This window comes from Ipomoea nil, unplaced genomic scaffold, assembly GCF_001879475.1.
Source record: "Ipomoea nil cultivar Tokyo-kokei standard unplaced genomic scaffold, Asagao_1.1 scaffold2922, whole genome shotgun sequence".
Lineage (NCBI taxonomy): Eukaryota > Viridiplantae > Streptophyta > Magnoliopsida > Solanales > Convolvulaceae > Ipomoea > Ipomoea nil.
The window spans coordinates 1,681,064-1,701,838 of NW_017619350.1; the positions used below are offsets into that span (position 1 = coordinate 1,681,064).

Consider the following 20,775-nt stretch of genomic DNA (forward strand, 5'->3'; position numbering starts at 1 on the left):
TTTACCCACCCACCCCTACAAAAACCACTTTCGACATCCGAAACCTTAAAAATAGATCTCACTCTCGGGCGTGGGGACCGGTGTCCGTACGCGCCGACACCTGTCAGGTTTCTTATGATGACAGCGAGAAAAGTACGGTAAATATCTTCAGAGATTTTCGGAATACAACTGTTGGGTTTAAGGGGCGAGTAGAGTTGATTCCCTACTCGAGGCGGTTGGTCCGGGTGGCTTCCTCGGAGTGTCGGAGGATTCCGATTGGATAATGGGCAGAGAAAGTGGCGCATAGTATTTATAATTTTGATGCGGCGGTCTACCCTATAGATCACTGACACGTGGTGCTTAATACTTGGAGGGCAAAGGTTTTACTGTTTTTTTTTTTTTAAGCAATTTTACTATTTTTCCTTACAAAAAAGATTTGGTGCTCCAAATCTAGTGATTGTAATGACAAAACCTTTTTTCCTGATAGTAATTGTTGGTCCAAATTTATTTCACTTTCTGCCCCACATTATAGTAACATTTTTTTAGCGGAAATAATCACGCACAAGAGAAGTTTGTAATGGTTTGAAAGTTTCGTCAGAGTTAATTCCAACAATGGTCCTTCGACTATAGTAATTTTTCAAAATCAGTTCATGGCTTTTAATTTGGACACTTTACGTCCCTTGACTTTTAATTTTTTTTTCAATTGAGGTCTTTCGTCAAATTACGGTAAAGTGGACTTTAAATGAAAAGGTAAAGTAGTCATTTCATCTGCCTAATGTATAATTCTTCGTATTTCTTCTTTGTATACGCGACTTTGGATATCAGATTCATTTAATTGTTTAATCCCTAATGGAATTTTGTTCTTCAAGTGAATTTAGGAAAATTAAGTAATTAAGTGAATCTGATGTCCAAAGTCGCGCATACATGGGAGAAATACGAAGTATATTACGTAGATGAAATAACTATTTTAGCCTTTCATTTAAAGTCCAATTTACCGTAATCTAACGAAAGGGCCTCAATTGAAAATAAATTGAAAGTCAACGGGACGTAAAATTTCTAAATTAAAAGTCGAGGACTAATTTTGAAAAATTAATATAGTCGGAGGACCATTGCTGGAATTAACTCATTTCCTCAATTCACTTATGAAAATCCTTATATGGGTGTTTGGCAAATAGCTGTTAGCTGATTGGGTTAGTGTGTTTAACTAGTTGATAGCTTTAACTGATTGTAGAAAAGTGTTTGATAAATTAGTTGTCAATTGATACTTGATTACATACAAAATGACTTTCTCAAAAAACATATCAAAAATACTATTTTGAGTAGCTTTTAGAATTTTAGCATTTTAAAACAATAAGTTGTCACAAAAAGTTAATTAATTAAATACTGATTGTTTAATCAAGTCAAATAGCTAATTGTTAAAAAAAAAAAAAAAAAGGTGCTGAGAAAAAATCATGAATACTTTTATCATGAAAGAAAGTGGTTGAGTCATTGTACTGTTACCTTTAATTGCCGTGTTTCAACTATTTTGTTTTGTTTTCTTTTTCTTTTGCTTCTTTTAGTAAATAAACTGTTGGAATTTTATGGAGAACAAATAGGCAATATTAATGGACGAAGAATTATTCCCACTAAATTAATAAATATTACGGATTCCCCCATTTGAGGCTTAATGATTTGGACAAGGACGACTCAACATATTTCATAGGGAAAATGGCACTTTTTACCCCTGAGTTATATATTTATAGTACTTTTTTCCCCTCAATTATTTAGGTAAGCACATTAGCCCCCTCAATTATTCTAAAAGTGGTGATTTTTCCCCCTAATATATTAAATTGACATTTATACCCTTAAAGTAAACATTTTATTTATTTTATTACTCCAACAAATTATTGCGTATACGTAGGGATGACCACGGTTCGGTTTGAATTGAATCAGATACTAAAACAATCGAATTAATAGTTTACGGTTATAATTCAGATCTAGAACCCAATTCAATATTTAAATGTCAATTTATTAAAATTATGTACCAAAAAAATTGAATCTTGAACCGTGAACCGGCGGTTCCTGATCTGATTCGCGATTTTGAACCGTCTTTATTTTAAAATTTTATTTTTTATTTTAAAATAGTCTAAATTCAACAATAAATGTATTTTATTTGTTCAGTTCGGAACATGAACCGTCTGTTCCGGTTCACGATTTTAATAAACTCTAAATATCGAATTTCGATTCTAAATTGTAATTGGAATATTTCGGTTTGGTTGCTATAGTGTTTGTTTAGTTTGAACCAAATTATGGTCATAATTTGTTGGAGAAAAAAAATAAATTAAATATTTAGTTTAAGGGTAAATATGTCCATTTAACATTTCAGGGGGAAAAACAGTCACTTCAATAATTTAAGGGGAAAAAATGCTATAGGTATATAACTCAGGGGGAAAAAGTGTCATTTTCCCTATTTCATATATTAAAATATAAAATAACTTTTAAAACTTCACATTTTTAATACATTGAAATGCCAACAACCTAAATATTATACTAATATACATAAGCATGTAGCAGCAACATCCTTATATCAAATATAGGAAGATAATTAACGATACCAAGATTATGCTCTAAGGTATCATGGTGTATAGCCAATGATGAATTTACACACGTATTAACTTTTTTTGTGTATACGTTTGGCATGAAAAAATACTCACAATTATCCTAATTCAAAAGCTCTCTAATCACCAAGAAGGTTAAAATGGAGGTCCGACACCCTAGTGTTTTTTAGACTACTATGTTATTTTTTGTGTATAGCCACTTTCAAATCATTTTTCAATTTAATTTTACAAATCAAAAGCCTCTATCTCAATAGTCAATAACATGCAAATGTGCAACCTGTAGGGGGTTAATCAGGTCTCACTTGTTAAACTCGAAACCCACATCTTATAGCATTCCCAATAGGGATCTTGTTCAGTTTTCTAGAAAGAAAATACCAACTAAGTTGTTTTTGCACAAATGGAGACGACATTTTTTGGTGAATTTTTCTCCTACAAAATCAAAACTTTTATGGGGTCCACTGAATGGGAGAAGAAAACAAAACAAACTGTATTGATTCGTATGTGAGGAACGGATGTGCCCAAGAGGGCACGTTATGTAATGTTTTTTTTTTTTTTTGGGGCGGGGGGGGGGGAGGGGGGGTCAGTTTCTGTTTTTTTTTTTTTTTTTTTTTTTTTTTTTTTTTTTTTTTTTTTTTTTCTTCTACATGTATTTTAAAAATAACAAAAAATTTATACTAATGAAGATGCTGTTATAGAAAAGAGTCTGCAAAGCTCATAATACCACAAACAAATTTATAATTTTCACGATTTGAAAATTAAATTAAAAAATTTCCACTGTTAGCTTTGCATTTAATTTACGCAAACGATGCAAGGTTCTTCATCATTAATTAACTTCGATATTTTGTGGAGTTTAAGACAAATCTTTCTTGGATATCTAAGTGTATGTGAAGTACAAAATTGATCGTCAGTAAAAAAAATACTGAGATGGGTCTGCACGGATGCCACTGCTTTGACTGTAAATATGCTTCCATTTCCCTTGAAATATTGATCAATTATGTATAATATGGTTATTGTACATAAAAGTTACAGATTAATTTCTTCTCAACTCAAATTTATTACACAAAATATTTCTAGTCCTTAATAGTTACAGATTTACTTCTTGTCAATATTATTTTGACCAAGTCCATTTCACAAAGTTTTTGTAATGCGAATTATAAATAAATAAATAATATATATATATATATATATATATATATATATAACACAGTGTGTGTGTGTCTTTGAGAGATTAAATGAGGATCATATTTCTCATGTGTGATTGACGTAATGCATGATTATTGTAAACTAGCAATTTAAACTAGCAAATGCACATCTTAAAAATGTAAATAAATAATTAAAACACACAATAAATCACTAATTAATTAATCAACATATATACCAGGACTATGTGGTCTAATGGTACCCGGGTTGGACTTCCATTTGGAAGATTATGAGTTCGAGCCTCAGTGGAGGCGTTATTGGTTCTTTGTGTTTCAGCAGGTTGAGAAAGTATATGAACAGATACTACAATGTAATAGGACCAGTAACTTTCAAAAAAAAAAATTAATCAACATATATAACTAATAAAACCAAAGCATATATCTCAAATTTGAAGATTTTTTTAGATTAAAATGTATACTTGATGCCATTCGTTATTAAAATCTTGATAAAAGAAATAAGATAATAAAGAAAAATGATCACTTTAATTATTTAATTTATTTCTTTTTGTTTAATGAATTTGAACTTTAATATATATTTTGAGTTCATTTAATATAAACATAATAGATTATTTAAAAAAAAAAAAAAATTAGAAGGGGAGTCAAAGTGTATTTTATCCCTACTATATCAATATATACATGCATATTTACTAAAAAATTTAAGGTAGGGGTAGGGGTAGGGTGAGGGTGGCCCCTGGCCCCTAATGTACCTCCGTCCTTGGTCAAATGAAACTGTAGTTGAATAAGAACGATAATTTAGTGGTGTTAGGGGTGTAAACGAGCCGAGCCGAGCTCGAGCCTAGGTAGGCTCGAGCTCGAGCTCGTTAATGGAGGCTCGGCTCGAGTTTGAGCTCGAGCTCGAGAATTGATGCTCGAGCTCGATAATTTTCGGGCTGCTCGAGCTCGGCTCGAGCAGCTCGATTATTCAAGTTCGAACTCGAGCTCGATCTTGAGCTCGAGTTCGAGCTCGATTTTGACATTGAATTTGACCTATTTAATACTTTTGATTAAAAATTCAAACTACTTTGTTTTATCCATACATAAATAATAGAAATCTTTTAGGGATTTTAAGTTTAAAAATTTGAATTTCTAATTGTTATTTTTATATATTATTATTGTTATATTATATTATATTATGTATTATATATATTATATATTATATGGCTCGCGAGCGGCTCGACGAGCCACGAGCCTAGAATATCTAGGCTCGGCTCGAGCTCGATTACTAAACGAGTCGCTCGAGCTCGATTTTGGCCGAGCTCGAGCCGAGCAGCTCGCAAGCGGCTCGCGAGCTGCTCGGCTCATTTACACCCCTAAGTGGTGTTGTAATGAAACTACATTATTGTGCATAAAATGAAACTTAATAGCAAGTATCACATATGAAATGTATGTATATGTTTAAATGGAACTGTATTTTAATTATAATGATACTTTAGTGGTGTTGTAATGAAATTATAGTGTGTATAAAATGAAGTTGAATAACATGTTTACATATTTAATATATATCGTCAACTGAAATTGTAATCGAATAACTTTAGGTTTACTGTAATGAAACTACTATACATTGTGTATAAAATGCAACTAAATAATCGGTTTCACATATTGAGTAAATAAAACTGTAGTTGAATTTGAATGATATTGTAGTTGTGTTGTAATGAAACTACAATATATATAAAATGAAACTGAATAATGAGAGAGGTTTCTACATGGACCATAATATAATTTTTCGTCTATCACAGTTAACGTGAAAATTTAGAACGACACGTACTATTTTTTGACTTGATCCACGCTGCTATATGAATCGCGGTACACAGTAAAATATGCCCTCTACCTCTACTTCTTTTTTTGAAATAACTACCTCTACTTCTAGTGACTACTAACAAATCAAAATTATTAACCTTTTTTTAGATTAACGGTGTTGGGTTTGTTGAATCCTATTCCGGGCATGATGAGAATGGTCCAATAGGTCCGGAGGAAATTTAGTTTGGTCTTTGGACGACGTATGACGCACGAGGATGTTCCAGGAAAACAGAACTACTGGGCCTGATATTGTGTTGTTCGTTAGCTAAGTGGGAATTTTTAAAGCAGGACAATCGAGCTAATTGCCGTTTGGTCTTTGTTTAATATTGACTTATCCATAGATTTGACATATCGATTGAAAGAAATCACAAATTCTTGTGTCTGAACGCGTTGCTTCGCAGTCCGCAGCATACGTGACAACTTTTATTTGCATTTTGGAGACGACTTCATCGTGCCGCGTGTTCTCTGGTTTATATTGTTCGATCCACACCCTTGATTGGTGGTTGGTTATGGTTTTGTATTGTTCCTAACAACACGGAGACAACCTTTGTTTAGTGTGCATAAAAAGTCTCTCTTACAATATTGTTGCTTATTATTGGTGTTTTAATAAGACTCGATCTCAAGTTATTGTTCTCAAACTTCACTCTTGACCAACTGAGCTGCTCATGCTGGTTGGTTATAGTTTTGTGAAATAGATGAATTGAAGTTGGTTACTTTGTCTCAATATAGACACCGCCAACTCTTCTGTGTGGAAATTTAATGAGCATATTTAAGAGGATAGAAAATTGTGGTTGGAAGACCGGCAATGACTAGGGGTGTGCAAATTTTGGAGAAATTTCGGTTAACCGACCGAACCGACGAAATTCGGTTAACCGTTTTCGAACCGAAATATTTCGGTTCGGTTAATGGTTAAAGGTTTTCCTAAAATTCGGTTAACGGTTAATTCGGTTCGAAAGTGTCGGTTAACCGAATTAACCGAACGGTTAACCGAATTTTAGAATATATATATAATATATAATATATTAAATATTAAATATATAATTACTAAAATAAAAAATAGTCAAAATGTCAAATAGAATACATAATAATATGAATTTATTATGATATGTATTTTATTTTAATTAGAATTATTATTTTAGGAATTATTTTATAGATTTTAAATTTTAGGGTTAAAAATTTCGGTTAATCGGTTAACCGACCGATTAACCGAAAAAAAGTTCGGTTCGGTCAATTCGGTAGAGTAAATTTCGGTTCGGTTAACGGTTAAAGCAAAAAAAAGTTCGGTTAATTCGGTTCGGTTAAAACGGTTCGGTTAACCGAACGGTTAACCGAATGAACACCCCTAGCAATGACTTTGACATTATCTCCACTTTTGATTTAAATCATCTTTCTAAAATGTTACTGCGCAAAGAAAAAGTCAAAAGACATATGGAATAATTACAATTATAACAACAACAACAGCAACAACAATAATAATAATAATAATGTGCCCAAATTCGCAATACAAAAGGATTTTTAAAAGTAGGGAGATGTCCAAAGCTGGAACAGCATGCAAGTTTCGAACCTCTATCCTATTAAAATACAATAAAAACACATTTTTACCATTTCTTCATGGAACCTTTTAAATTTAATTGAAATCTTTTAGTTTTTATTTTAAACTAGCTTTGTAAAAATTAAATATTAGACCTCTAAAATTTGAGGTAATGTGCTTTAGCCCAGCTTGCACAACCCAAAATCCGACCCTATTGATCGATTACCCGACAATAACCCATAAAAAATAGAGATTGCATTAAATTTTGGACTTGTGTGTTAATTGAGTCATTTAGGAATCTGGGATAATAGATAGGTTTATTTGACTCTTATCATTGAGTTTTATGAATGAAACAACAAATGTTAACTATCTTCTCGTGTGGAATTAAGTAGCAATTGGACTGCACATTTATATTACTCCGTATATATGTTTAAGACATACTTCATGTGTGTTTATATATTATAGGCTCAACACACCCCATGTGTGATGACCTTATGCATAATGTTGCTTCGGATACTAAATTAAATGATATATGCACAGATTGAGATGTGTTCTATCAAAACTTAAAGTTAAGCTAATAATTATATACCTCTCTATTTCATTATACATGCCATATTTATTATTTATTGGCTAAATCAATTATTTATTCTTTGTTTTTTCTTAAAAAAAAATATTTTCAATCATTTTTATAAATGTATATTTTTATTAATAATATTTTAATGTATTTTTTAAATACATAAATTTTATATAATAATATTGAACTTAATATTATACAAAATTGAATTAAAATAACTCGTTAATTAAATCAGATACATAAACTAAGTATCTTATATATATGCTCAAGTACATATTAATCAATGTGTAATGTGAGCATTAGATACCGGATATGATTACCAAAAAAAAAATTGACTTTCAAGACTTATAGCCTTCTAACCAAACCATACTCCAAATTTAATTTCCACCAGTAAAGGGTGCAATTCTATTTTATTTTTATCCCTGTCAGCATGTATATTGCCCAACAGTGAGACGACCCAGTTGTTACGTCAATATTGTGTTGCCGGTCGTCCTCCGATCGTTTACGTTTGACCAGTACACAACTTCACTTCAATTCGCGGCGGCCATAATGTTTTCTGACAACCCCTTAGCCTCAGCATGCATCAATTCCCAGTCTTCAACGATATGATGCGGCTGATGATGACCATTTCTCTTTCTGTGTTGTTAACATGCACGCTCTTTATTCCACCATCAACTCACGCCGCTTCTGGTCTAAACTTCACCTTTCCCAGTTTCAGTCCAAACGATCATAACATAATCTACGATGGGAGTGCCTCTGCGTCCGATGAAGTTATTCTGCTAACCTCGTACCAGAAAGATCGCATGTACAACGACACTGGTCGGGCTACGTACAAACAACAAATGCATCTTTGGGACAAGGAGACAGGGAATCTGGCGAACTTCACCACCAGCTTTTCATTCTTGATCAAACCAATTGATGAAAAGCATGAATCGTTGAATAGATCGCAAGTTCCGGATTCATATCCGGAGATAGGTGATGGGCTGACATTCTTTCTTGCTTCCAATATCTCCGCCCTGTCGTCTTTAAACGCCGGCGGCGGCCTGGGAATTGGGATCAATACTGACCAAGATGGTACCTCGAGCTCTAAAGAGTTCCGGTTCATTGCTATCGAGTTCGATACGAATCAGAATGCATGGGATCTTGAGAACGGACCTCACGTGGGTATCGACGACAATTCTTTAATGTCTGTTCGCCGCGTGCAGTGGATTGGTGAAGATGAAATTGTACGCGGCGAACAGCGAGCTGAAATTGCCTATAATGGCGTGTCGAAAACGTTAAGCGTTTCCTTCACCAACTCTTCGCGGGATGGAGATGGAGATGGTATTGGTAGGTTTAACTATACAATTGATTTGGGAAAGCTGCAGGCAGAGTTTGTCACGATTGGGTTCTCAGCCAGCACGGGAACCGTCACAGAGCAAAATATTATTTCCTCCTGGAGTTTTAGTTCAAGTATAAACATCTCTGATGAAGGCTCTGAGTATAACAATGGCAGAAATCGAAATCCCCGCCATCATCATCTTAGTAAAAAAGGGTTGGCGGGATTGATTGTTGGTGGGTTTTTTGTGATTGGTTTTCTGTTAATATTCCTCGCTGGGATCATAAAGAAGAGGAGGGAGGGAGAGAAAATTAGTAGATTTTCTATTGTCAACTCAGTCTTGTGTGATGAAATTGGCAGTGGAGGTTTTGGGCCTATGCAGTTTTCCTACAAGCAGCTCTCACGTGCAACCACAAACTTTGCAGAGACCAAGAAGCTTGGACAAGGCGGATTTGGCAGTGTCTATTTCGGGTTTCTGAGGGATCTGAACTTACACGTTGCCATTAAGAGGGTTTCAAGAACATCTAACCAAGGGATAAAAGAGTATGCCTCAGAAGTAAAGATCATCAGCAAGCTGAGGCACAAGAATCTGGTGAAATTGGTTGGCTGGTGCCACGAGAAAAACGATCTACTTCTTGCTTATGAACTGCTTCCAAATGGCAGCCTCGACCGCTTTCTGTTCAGCAAGACGGATCTGTTAACGTGGGATTTGAGGTACAAGGTTGCCACGGGCCTGGCATCAGCTTTGCTATATTTGCACGAGGAATGGGAGCAATGTGTGCTGCATAGAGATGTTAAGTCTAGCAATGTTATGTTGGACAAAGGGTTTAATGCTAAACTCGGGGATTTCGGGCTGGCAAGGCTGGTTGATCACGAAAAGGGAGCACAAACCACAACATTGGCAGGCACCATGGGGTACATTGCCCCAGAATCTGTCTTGACAGGGAAAGCAAGCAAGGAAACAGACATATATAGCTTTGGCATTGTGGCTCTCGAAATCGCCTGTGGGAGAAAGCCTATTGAGCCAAGGGCTGAACCAGACAAGGTTTTACTAGTAGATTGGGTCTGGGAGCTGTATGGATCAGGCACAATTCTTGGGGCTGCGGATCCAAAACTATGCTCAATTTTTGATGAGCAAGAAATGCAAAGCCTCATAACCGTCGGGCTCTGGTCTGCTCATCCTGATTATAGTCAAAGACCTTCGATTCAACAAGTGGTGCGCGTTCTTAAGTTTGAATCTCCCTTACCCGTTCTTCCATCAAAGATGCCTGTCGCGACGTATCCTGCATCTACTCCTGTTTCTAATGCCAGTCTGCCTACTTCTTCCTTTTCATTTTCCATTGGTGCCACCTCTTCATTTTCTTCATAAGGGATGGTTAATGGTTTATTGTAAGGTATTGTAAAGTCTGCATACTAAACATAGAGTGTAATTCTTGTTAGTGTATCTTTGAAGTTTTGTAATACATTACAATATATAGTTTTGCAATAAACAGAAAAATGGACTGTTAATGATGACTGTTGAGATTAACAATAACAATGACAAAAAGTAAAGAAGACAAAGATTTACGAAACTGTTATTTTATTAATTGTTGTGGTAAAACATTCAGGGTTACGAAGAACACGTCATCTTCCAGTACATATGAGACATACGCAACAATGACGGATTTCATCTCACATTATTTTAGTGCCCATCTGTGGGCTCTTCCCATTTTGGAGATTTAAGTTCAGAGCCATTATAGTCATAACAAGGCAAAATGGTGTCAGTTTCCATGTCATATAGCCTCCAAGAATCCATTGAGAGATGAGTGAAGTAAATACAGTTTCTTCTGCAACCCACTTGGGTTGCAGTGACTGAGAAGCAGCTATTAATCCCTGCAAACAATGTTCTATCACCAAGGCTTTCCAACTTTATCCATGAGAGTTCATGACCATCCTGAAGCTTGAAGACCTCAACATGATCCACAGACATGACTGATTTTCTGCAAATGAGGAAAACCAACAAGATTTCTCCACTGGATTCGAGTAAGTACTCGGTGAAACGCTTTGATGGTACCGAAGGAACAGCCCGCCTTCTGCATAACTTTGTGATATGAAACTGAGAATCAACTTCTTCTATTACTGCCATGGTTCCCTGTAGAGTCAATGCATAAAATTTGCCACTGTAGCCAACTAAATTGGTGAATTTCATGAGTTGCTGTTCTGAATCATTGGGGTCAATGAGGGTGGTGTCCTTCTTAGACCACTCCAGTGCCCTGAAACAAAACCATCTTTTCCTCTTCCAGCACTCGATACGAGAAACAGAAAAAGCTGGAGAAGAACAGCCTGTGATAGCCATAACATTGCAGCCATTAGGATCCATTAGAAATGAAGATAGGGCAGTGGTTTTGATTGGAACCTGAGCATCCCAGGGAGGAAGACTGCACGTTCTACCACTGTAAACTTGGGTGGGATCAAAAATATAGCAAGGGGTTAAAATCAGGCCATGAGAGCAACCAAGAAACTGCTCCCAGCTTGTCTCAGGTTTACTTCTCCCCCACCAGTAGTAGCCACCTTCATAAAATGAGATGCTGAGAGTGTACTGGCAAGTCTTCCCATGGCATTGATGATCCTCCTGGTAAAGTTGAAGCAGTGGGGCTTTAAAACTAGGAACACATTGTCGGTTTGTTCCGATTTTCCACGATTTCGTGACACCAGCAGAGCCTACATTTTGGATCAACTTCAGATGAGGTTTCCTTCCCATGAAGTTGAGTAGCTGCTGGGGAAGATTTGGCCATTGCTCTGAACACAGGCCCTCTTCACTTGTCAGTAAGTCTTTCTTCTTCCTGCTAGGGGCCATGTTTTGATATTTGATGAGGAGTTCTGTGACATATCTTGAAGTCAAGGCTGAGTTGCATATATATGCAATTTGTAAACGTACCCTCCAAGTCCCAGCTGTACTGTTTTATGTTACTCCGTATTAATTGTTTTTGCAGAAAGGATAGTTGACTTCTTGATGCCCAAGTTTAGTTAGGTTCCACCCAATGTTGTAAAAATTGACCTAGGCGGTGGCCTAGGCGCTAGGTACTCATAGACCGAGGCGATTTCAGCTCTAGGCGATTTTTAGTTGGTTGGCCAACTAGTCGGCCGATTTGGGCGCTTAACTCTGTCTAGTTAGCGGCCCAACTAAGTTAAGTCGGCGCCCAACTCAACCGAATGGTATTTTTTGCCTACTCAGTTGCTTCTCTTCTATATTCCTCCAGTCATATACTCAACTAACCATCTAACATATGTAGTTGACTAGTTTGTGGGATTATAATAGTCTAGTAACTCACAGTCCTGAGTGAAAAAAGTGGAAACAATATATACTCGAATTACTCGACCGCCTCAGCTGCCTGACTAACGCCTTGCACCTTCTGGAACATTGATTCCACCAGAAAACCTGGTCAAGACTCTAAGAACACCACCTACAGCTAGTTTCTTTGTCAAGAACTCACAACAGCCAATATAGAAGTCAATAACAAACCAGAACATAATGAAAAGGAAACAACCTTAGTAAGAGTTCAGTTTATTGTTGTAAGAGTGAATGTTGGGTTGTTGCCTGGGTTTTTAGTTGTATCTGTAATAAATAATGCTGTAGATGATAGTAATAAATTGATATCTGAAATTCTGAAGTGATCTCCTTGACTGAACCTCTCTTTGAGGCCATTCCAGACATCTTCAGTAGACTCCAGGTAAACAAAGAGGGACTTTCACTTGAATGCACATAATATAATGGAAATTGCCTGGATCTTGTGGATCAACCAGCAAATTCATTCCAGCTTGGGCTTGCCAAACTAGACTACTGATTATTTTCTATTATAAATAATTCATGTATTTTGAAGCTTTTAGTGTATGTGTTCAAGAATGGTATTATGTGAATTCTTACTATTTTCTTTTTGTGCATATTTAACATCAAACTCATATAATTTTGTGTTAATTGAAAATTGAGTATGTGCTTATTTTATTCATTTGTGACATTAAGGTGATTGGGAAGCATTGATTGTAAAATAATGTGAATTGGAGCACAATTGGATATGTTTTAAAGTCATTATTGACACAAATGTGCATTTCACGAGTCGCGAGAAGTCAAGAAAGTGAAAAGGAACCAGTTAGAAGTACGATGGCATGACTCGGGGATCCAAAGGCACAAAGGAAATGAAAAAAAAAAAAAAATACAATTTAGAATGAAGATCAAGACTCATGAAGAGTTATCAAATAGAAAGGGAGGTGAAGAGCTTATAACATACAAAGTTTTGCAATACACAGAAAAATGGACTTATGATGATGACAGATTTCATTATCTCACATTATTTTACTGCCCATCTGTGGGCTCTTCCCATTTTGGAGATTTAAGTTCAGAGCCACTATTATAGTCATAACAAGGCAAAATGGTGTCAGTTTCCATGTCATATAGCCTCCAAGAATCCTTTGAGAGATGAGTGAAGTAAATAGAGTTTCTTCTGCAACCCACTTGGGTTGCAGTGACTGAGAAGCAGCTATTAATCCCTGCAAACAATGTCCTATCACCAAGACTTTCCATCTTTATCCATGAGAGTTCATCCCCAAGCTGAAGCTTCAAGACCTCAACATGATCCACAGACATAACTGATTTTCTGCAAATGAGGAAAACCAACAAGATTTCTCCACTGGATTCGAGTAAGTACTCGGTGAAACGCTTTGATGGTACCAAAGGAACAGCCCGCCTTCTGCATAACTTTGTGATACGAAACTGAGAATCAACTTCTTCTATTACTGCCAGGGTTCCCTGCAGAGTCAATGCATAAAATTTGCCACTATAGCCAACTACATTGGTGAATTTCATGAGTTCCTGTTCTGAATCATTGGGGTCAATGAGGGTGCTATCTTGCTTAGACCACTCCAGTGCCTTGAAATAACACCATCTTCTTTCAGTCCAGCACTCTACACGAGAAACTCCGAAAGCAGGAGAATCACAGCCTGTGATGGCCATCACATTGCAGCCATTAGGATCCACTGGAAATGAAGATAAAGTGGCACTTCTCATTGGAACCTGATGATGATGAGTATCCCAGGAAGGAAGCATCGTTTGGTGAAGGTAGGATTTGGTGGGATCCATAAAAGAGGAAGGAGTCAAAATCAGGCCATGAGAGCAGCCAAGAAACTGGTCGTCCCAACTTTTCTCTGGTGACCTTCTACTTCTCCACCACCACTGATAGAAACCTTGATAGAATGAGATGCTGAGAGTGTAGCGGCCATGGCATTGATGATGATCACTATCAGCATGATAAAGTTGAAGCAGTGGGGCTTTAAAACTAGGAACACAACTTCGGTTTGTTCCTATTTTCCACGATTTCGTTACACCAGCAGAACCTACATTTTGGATCAACTTCAGATGAGGTTGCTTTCCAATGAAGTTGAGTAGCTGCTGGGGAAGATTTGGCCATTTCTCTGAACACAACCCCTCTTCACTTGTCACTAAATCTTTCTTCTTCCTAGGGGCCATGTTTTGATATTTGATGACAAGTTCTGAGACATATCTTGAAGTCAAGGCTGAGTTGCATATATATGCAACTTGTAAACGTATCCTCCAAGTCCCACCTGTACTTTTATTATTAATTTTTTTTAGCAGAAAGGATAGTTGACTTCTTGATGCCCAAGTTTTGTTGCACCAGTAAGGCAGTAAACCTGTTCAAGACTCAAAACAAGCCATGCACCTACCATTGTACATTTGTATATGATGGATGTTTGGTAAATGTTGTTAGTTTATTGGGTTAGTGGGTTTGGCTAGTTGATAGCATTGGCTGATTATAAAAAAGTGTTTGGTAAATTAGCTGATAGCTGATTACATGCAAAATGACTTTAACAAAAATTCGATCCAAAAAGCTACTTTGAGCAGCTTTTTGAATTTTAGCATTTTAGAGCAATAAGTTATTACAAAAAGCTAATTAATCAAAGGAAAATACTTAGTGTACTCCCATTTTAAACTCCCAAATTGTACACCCTCTCACATGCTTTTGATGTAGACACTTTTCAGTAGACCCACATGATGAAAATAACTAATCCTGATTTGTCACCTCAAGGAGTATAAATGAGGGAGTAGAATTTTGGGAGTCTATCTAGTAGAACTCTTAATCAAATACTGATATTGATTGTTTAACCAAGTCAAACAACTAATAGTGGTCAAATAAGTCAAAATTAACTGATAAGCTAATTAGGTTACCAAACATAGTAGATCAATTTTTTCTTTCTTTTCCAGATTAACAGAAACCATCAAATGGTCCAAAAGATTATAGTTCACATTCATAAGGGATGGTTAATGGTTTCATCTGTTTGTGAATCTTAGCTTTATTCATAGAAAGCCACTAATTAAGTTATTGTAAAGTCTGCATACTATACGTAGAGTGTAATTCTTGTTAGTGTATCTTTGAAGTTTTGTAATACATTACAATATATAGTTTTGCAATAAACAGAAAAATGGACTGATAATGAATTAGTAATGATTGTTGAGAAAGAAGATAAAGATTTACGTGGTTCAGTAATGTGTCTATCCGCACGAAACTATTATTTTATTAATTGTTGTGATAAAACATTCAGGGTTACAAAGAACACATCATCTTCCAGAGTACATATGAGACATACACAACAATGACAGATTTCATCACACATTATTTTACTGCCCATCTGTGGGCTCTTCCCATTTTGGAGATTTAAGTTCAGAACCATTTAACAGGGCAAAATGGTGTCAGTTTCCATGTCATATAGCCTCCAAGAATCCTTTGAGAGATGAGTGAAGTAAATAGAGTTTCTTCTGCAACCCACTTGGGTTGCAGTGACTGAGAAGCAGCTATTAATCCCTGCAAACAATGTTCTATCACCAAGACTTTCCATCTTTATCCATGAGAGTTCATCCCCAAGCTGAAGCTTCAAGACCTCAACATGATCAACAGACATAACTGATTTTCTGCATATGAGGAAAACCAACAAGATTTCTCCACCGGATTCAAGTAAGTACTCGGTGAAACGCTTTGATGGTACCGAAGGAACAGCGCGCCTTCTGCATAACTTTGTGATATGAAACTGAGAATTAACTTCTTCTATTACTGCCAGAGTTCCCTGCAGAGTCAATGCATAAAATTTGCCACTATAGCCAACTACATTGGTGAATTTCATGAGTTGCTGTTCTGAATCATTGGGGTCAATGAGGGTGCTATCTTGCTTAGACCACTCCAGTGCCCCGAAATAACACCATCTTCTTTCAGTCAAGCAATCTACACGAGAAACTCCAAAAGCAGGAGAATCACAGCCTGTGATGGCCATCACATTGCAGCCATTAGGATCCACTGGAAATGAAGATAAAGTGGCACTTCTGATTGGAACCTGATGAGCATCCCAGGAAGGAAGCATTATGGTTAGGTCAAGAAAGGATTGTGTGAGATCCAAAAAAGAGGAAGGAGTCAAAATCAGGCCATGAGAGCAACCAAGAAACTGGTCCCAACTTTTCTCTGGTGACCTTCTACTTCTCCACCGCCAGCGATAGAAACCTTGATAAAATGAGATGCTGAGAGTGTAGCGGCCATGGCATTGATGATGATCACTATCAGCATGATAAAGTTGAAGCAGTGGGGCTTTAAAACTAGGAACACATCGTCGGTTTGTTGCTATTTTCCACGATTTCGTGACACCAGCAGAACCTACACTTTGGATCAACTTCAAATGAGGTTGCCTTCCAATGAAGTTGAGTAACTGCTGGTGGGGATCTTCACTTGTTACTAAATCTTTCTTCTTCCTAGGGGCCATGTTTTGATATTTGATGACAAGTTTTGAGACATATCTTGAAGTCAAGGCTGAGTTGCATATATATGCAACTTGTCAACGTATCCTCCAAGTCCCCACCTGTACTTTTATTGTTAATTTTTTTTAGCAGAAAGGATAGTTGACTTCTTGATGCCCAAGTTTTGTTGCACCAGTAATCCTGTTCAACAAGAACAAGAAACAATAATAATAGCAGAAATGTAAAGAAGGCAAGATATTAACTGGGATGGTGATGGTGGTGATACAAATTCATATTCCTAATCTCTATAGGTGACAAACTCAACATTTTTTTTTTCTTTTCCTTTTTCCAGATTAACAGAACCCATGAAATGGTCCAAAAGATTATAGTTCACATACAGATATCTGAGGATTTATTTCTTCTTTCATTTGTAGCATTTTCTTGAAATCGATAAACGGTATTCAGTGAGACACAGCAAGCTAGCAGCTCAATCTCCCTTGGAAATACACACAAATTCCCTTTGTATTTTTGGGTTTTGATGCAGCAGCAACTTATATGTTGAGCCAAAAGAGACAAGTTTATAGATGTCAGTTGTACATTCCAGATAAATATATATATATAAATTTTCTTTAAATATTGTTTTTTCTGATAATCTGATCTAACCTAAAAAGGGGTCTTCTTCTTCATTGTGTTTTGTGTAAGGCACTGACTATGTTGCTTTTTCCGCATGCAGTACCATAAATATAAAATGGTACATAGATTTAAAGGATAAAACTTTCACTACTTGTCATAATTTTATTGATGGTAAAAAAATAAAAAGAATAATAAAAACTGTGATTATACTCCTTTTGGATGAAGCAGAGCAGACCACCTAAGTAGGAAGTGAAAAATTAAAGTATACTGTGCAATCCTAATCAAGTTAATCGGTTTGTTAGTTTGGTAATCAGAAGATTATAAGTTCAATTCTTAATGGGAATTTGGTTTGAGCCGATCAGTTTATTTTCTTGTGATTTTTTGTCAAATAGGATCACAAGGACAAGTTTTACCACCTATGTAAATTATGATAAAATTACACAGTAATATCAACTATCAATGAGGGTTGAATGCAACTTAAAGGATCGTCTTGAACTTGTAATATATATTGAGCCATCATAAGAAAAGGTCACGCAGTAATATCAGCCATTAATGAAGGTCAAATTCAATGATAAAAGATTTTCTCAAATACTAGCCTCAATAAAAAAATTTCAACATTGATTACTTTGGTAGTGCACAATTACAATTATACAGTACTTTTAATGTCATTAGTCGATATGAAATTCCAACAATTTAAACAGAAAATATTTTTAATTAGCGTCCAAAAGTAATTAATACGAATATAATTTTTGTAAAATGTAAACATTATTATCTTTAGATTTAATGTGAAAGATTATACTGCAACTAGTATATGATTGCACTGCTACAACTATCAGACATATGTAAAGGATCTTGCGGTGCAATCGTATTAGGTGCGATGCAATCATACCGAGTGCGGTGCAGTCTTTTACAAATTCGCAATTTGCAGATTAAAATTTCTCACATAATTATGAACATATCTTAACATTCACTTGTTGGTACCATAATTATGGCAATAAATATTTTTGAAAAAAATCATTGCTATACTCTTAATGTTGGAGGAAAAATTTATTTCATTTTGCCAAACAACAAAATAAAAATAAAAATGGTAAGTATGTAGAAAATTAGAAAAAGTATAAAGCACACCTCTTCTAATAGGTGCAGAAATCGCGAACAGCGTTATCCAGTATATTGCGGCAGTCCTAACTCTGACTCTCGAGACTCCTTACAGCCTCGTCGTTTTCGCCTCCATTTCTCCCATTTTCAGATGCGCCATTCTTATCCTTCTTCGCTCGTTCTCATCTTCTGCGTAGCAGAGTTCCGTTTGCCGCAAAAATAGCACGAAAGTGAGTTTAAGTGCGGTGCAGTTGTTTTCTGTAAACCCCGCCTATCAGAAAACTGGCATTCTAGAACTGAACAATTTTACAATTTTAATCATCAGACGCTCATGCAGATTCTTGGTCATCTGTGTCTGCTACTCGCTATATGTGTTCTTGAATTTTACAGGAGATTCTTGGCGTGCTTTCTCGTGGTTATGATGATGGATTGTGTTGCTTGTTTGAAGCATCTGGGTTTGAATTTCGATTTTGGATGTGGGTTTTTGGTTTTTGGGTGTTTTGGGGACTTCTTCAAGCTGTTGGGTTTGTTATTGCTTTTTGGATTGGGGTTCAAGGCCTTGCAATTCAGTTGGTTTTGCAAGGGGTTGAATACGTCTCCGTGCCATTTCAGGGGGAAATCAAGTGAATGCAGATGTGGGTTTTGCTCAAGAGATGATTTCGATCGGCGTCCTGGCTCAAAGGCTGGAGCTTGCAAATGCGGGTTATCTAGATCGCTGAAGAATTGGAATTCACCATCGAAGATCGATATGTTGGAAGAAAAAACTAAAGGAAGCGGTTCAGATGGTGAATTTTGTGATACCAATGATGCGGAAGAACAAGAAGGGTATGATGAAGATAATGTGTTTGACGTTATGACGCTGAGAAAAATGGTGAAGATGGAAAGGAGAAAGGCGGAGTCTGTTCACTTGGAGCTCGAGAAGGAAAGAATGGCCGCAGCTAGCGCGGCACAGGAAGCCATGGCGATGATTCTGCGCCTTCAGAATGAAAAGAGCATGATTGAAATGGAGTCCAGGCAGTATAAAAGCTTGGCTGAAGAGAAGCAACTCCATGACCAAGAAGTGATTCAATCACTGCAATGGCTTGTATTGAAGCACGAGGCAGCAGAAAGTACAGTTTTGGGAGACCAACTGAGATTGCGTAGGAAAAGATCAAAGCTTTTTATGAGGAACGATGAAGGGGACCACTCTGAAGATGATGAATTATCTTGGAGTTCTCCTAAAGTCAACTCTGAAGATGCGATCCACCGCGAGCTCTTTAGCTCTCTTGATCTGGATCTCTCACCTGAGTAAGCCTATCAAGTATGCAATTAACTGTTCTCTCTTCATCACAGCCATTTGGTATAACAATCTGAAATTGTCACTGTTTCATTGCACTTTGAGAATAGCAGAAATATAATCATGTTCCTATGTAAATATCCCATTTTAGTTTTATGGTGACACAATAAATGACATGTCTTGAATGACTTTTAGCATTAAGTAGAGATAGATCAAGTACACAATTAACTGGTCTATCTTCATCACAGACCAGAAAAGTCATTTGATATAACAATCTGAAACTGTCACTGTTTAAATGCACTTTGAGAAAAACTGAAATAGTGAAATCATGCCTCCTATAATATGATATTTTAGTTTCATGGTGACAATAAATGACTAATATGACATGGATTCTTGAATGACTTTTTGCTGTTTTATGTTTCTGGAGTATAAAGCACTGTTGAAAATCTTTATTCTAATCATTAATGTGGCAGGTGAGGCAGGTCACAGGTATGATGTGATAGAAAAGGCTTGTAATCAGTTCTTAAACTGATGTTTACTGGTCTTAAACAAAACGGTCATGTTTGGTAACACAGTTATTATCAGTCAATTTTGGTTTATTTTATCACTTATTAGCTGTTTGACTTGGTTAAACAATCAATATGAAAATTTGATTAATTTGTTTTTTGTAACAGTTTATTGATCCAAAATGCTAAAATTCAAAAATTTGCTCAAAGCAGTTTTTTCGATCAACTTTTTAAGAAAGTCATTTTGCATGTAATCAGCTAACAACTAATTTACCAAACACTTTTCTATGATCAGCTAATGCCATCAACTAGTAAAACCCACTAACCCAATCAGCTAACAACTATTTACCAAACACCCCTAATATGTCTTTAGAAAGTCTAACTGCATATTATCCTTTCACTCTTGGATTCTTGGAACAGTCCATTGTTGATTTAGCGAGAGAAGGTATCAGTGATCCAAACCACCTTCTATGTATGTGTTTTGATGATAGAATCTGCTGGT

General features: G+C 36.2%; 5 protein-coding genes across 6 annotated transcripts; 2 read left to right on the top strand and 3 right to left on the bottom strand.

Moving 5' to 3' along the window:
* The first annotated feature begins 8,110 nt into the window (after positions 1-8,110).
* LOC109161428 (L-type lectin-domain containing receptor kinase IX.1-like) lies at positions 8,111-10,500 on the top strand. Its single transcript, XM_019309828.1, has one exon. It carries the CDS (start codon positions 8,256-8,258, stop codon positions 10,362-10,364), a length of 2,109 nt encoding a protein of 702 aa, XP_019165373.1. The 5' UTR covers positions 8,111-8,255; the 3' UTR covers positions 10,365-10,500.
* On the bottom strand, positions 10,475-11,848 carry LOC109161431. Its single transcript, XM_019309831.1, has 2 exons — positions 10,653-11,848; positions 10,475-10,510 (listed from the first exon to the last, which is right to left on the bottom strand). The coding sequence occupies exon 1, from the start codon at positions 11,829-11,831 to the stop codon at positions 10,677-10,679; it is 1,155 nt and encodes a 384-aa protein (XP_019165376.1). The 5' UTR covers positions 11,832-11,848; the 3' UTR covers positions 10,475-10,510; positions 10,653-10,676.
* On the bottom strand, positions 10,561-14,573 carry LOC109161430. The gene is made up of 2 exons (XM_019309830.1): positions 13,315-14,573; positions 10,561-10,665 (listed from the first exon to the last, which is right to left on the bottom strand). The coding sequence occupies exon 1, from the start codon at positions 14,493-14,495 to the stop codon at positions 13,326-13,328; it is 1,170 nt and encodes a 389-aa protein (XP_019165375.1). The 5' UTR covers positions 14,496-14,573; the 3' UTR covers positions 10,561-10,665; positions 13,315-13,325.
* On the bottom strand, positions 13,176-16,899 carry LOC109161434. Its single transcript, XM_019309833.1, has 2 exons — positions 15,655-16,899; positions 13,176-13,314 (listed from the first exon to the last, which is right to left on the bottom strand). Exon 1 carries the CDS (start codon positions 16,787-16,789, stop codon positions 15,716-15,718), a length of 1,074 nt encoding a protein of 357 aa, XP_019165378.1. The 5' UTR covers positions 16,790-16,899; the 3' UTR covers positions 13,176-13,314; positions 15,655-15,715.
* Positions 16,900-18,544: 1,645 nt separating this feature from the next.
* LOC109161246 (protein FLOURY 1-like) lies at positions 18,545-20,060 on the top strand. Of its 2 annotated transcripts, XM_019309566.1 has the most exons (3): positions 18,545-19,784; positions 19,963-20,002; positions 20,033-20,060. In XM_019309566.1, the coding sequence occupies exon 1, from the start codon at positions 18,823-18,825 to the stop codon at positions 19,780-19,782; it is 960 nt and encodes a 319-aa protein (XP_019165111.1). In that variant the 5' UTR covers positions 18,545-18,822; the 3' UTR covers positions 19,783-19,784; positions 19,963-20,002; positions 20,033-20,060. The 2 variants fall into 2 exon arrangements, with proteins under 2 accessions (XP_019165111.1, XP_019165112.1); XM_019309567.1 differs by having other exon boundaries at positions 19,963-20,060.
* The last annotated feature ends 715 nt before the right edge of the window (positions 20,061-20,775 follow it).

What these genes read in the sequence shown, in the direction of transcription:
- LOC109161428 (XM_019309828.1), top strand. Translation starts at nt 8,256, where the DNA reads ATGCATCAATTCCCAGTCTTCAACGATATGATGCGGCTGATGATGACC.
- LOC109161430 (XM_019309830.1), bottom strand. Translation starts at nt 14,495, where the DNA reads ATGGCCCCTAGGAAGAAGAAAGATTTAGTGACAAGTGAAGAGGGGTTG.
- LOC109161431 (XM_019309831.1), bottom strand. Translation starts at nt 11,831, where the DNA reads ATGGCCCCTAGCAGGAAGAAGAAAGACTTACTGACAAGTGAAGAGGGC.
- LOC109161434 (XM_019309833.1), bottom strand. Translation starts at nt 16,789, where the DNA reads ATGGCCCCTAGGAAGAAGAAAGATTTAGTAACAAGTGAAGATCCCCAC.
- LOC109161246 (XM_019309567.1), top strand. Translation starts at nt 18,823, where the DNA reads ATGCAGATTCTTGGTCATCTGTGTCTGCTACTCGCTATATGTGTTCTT.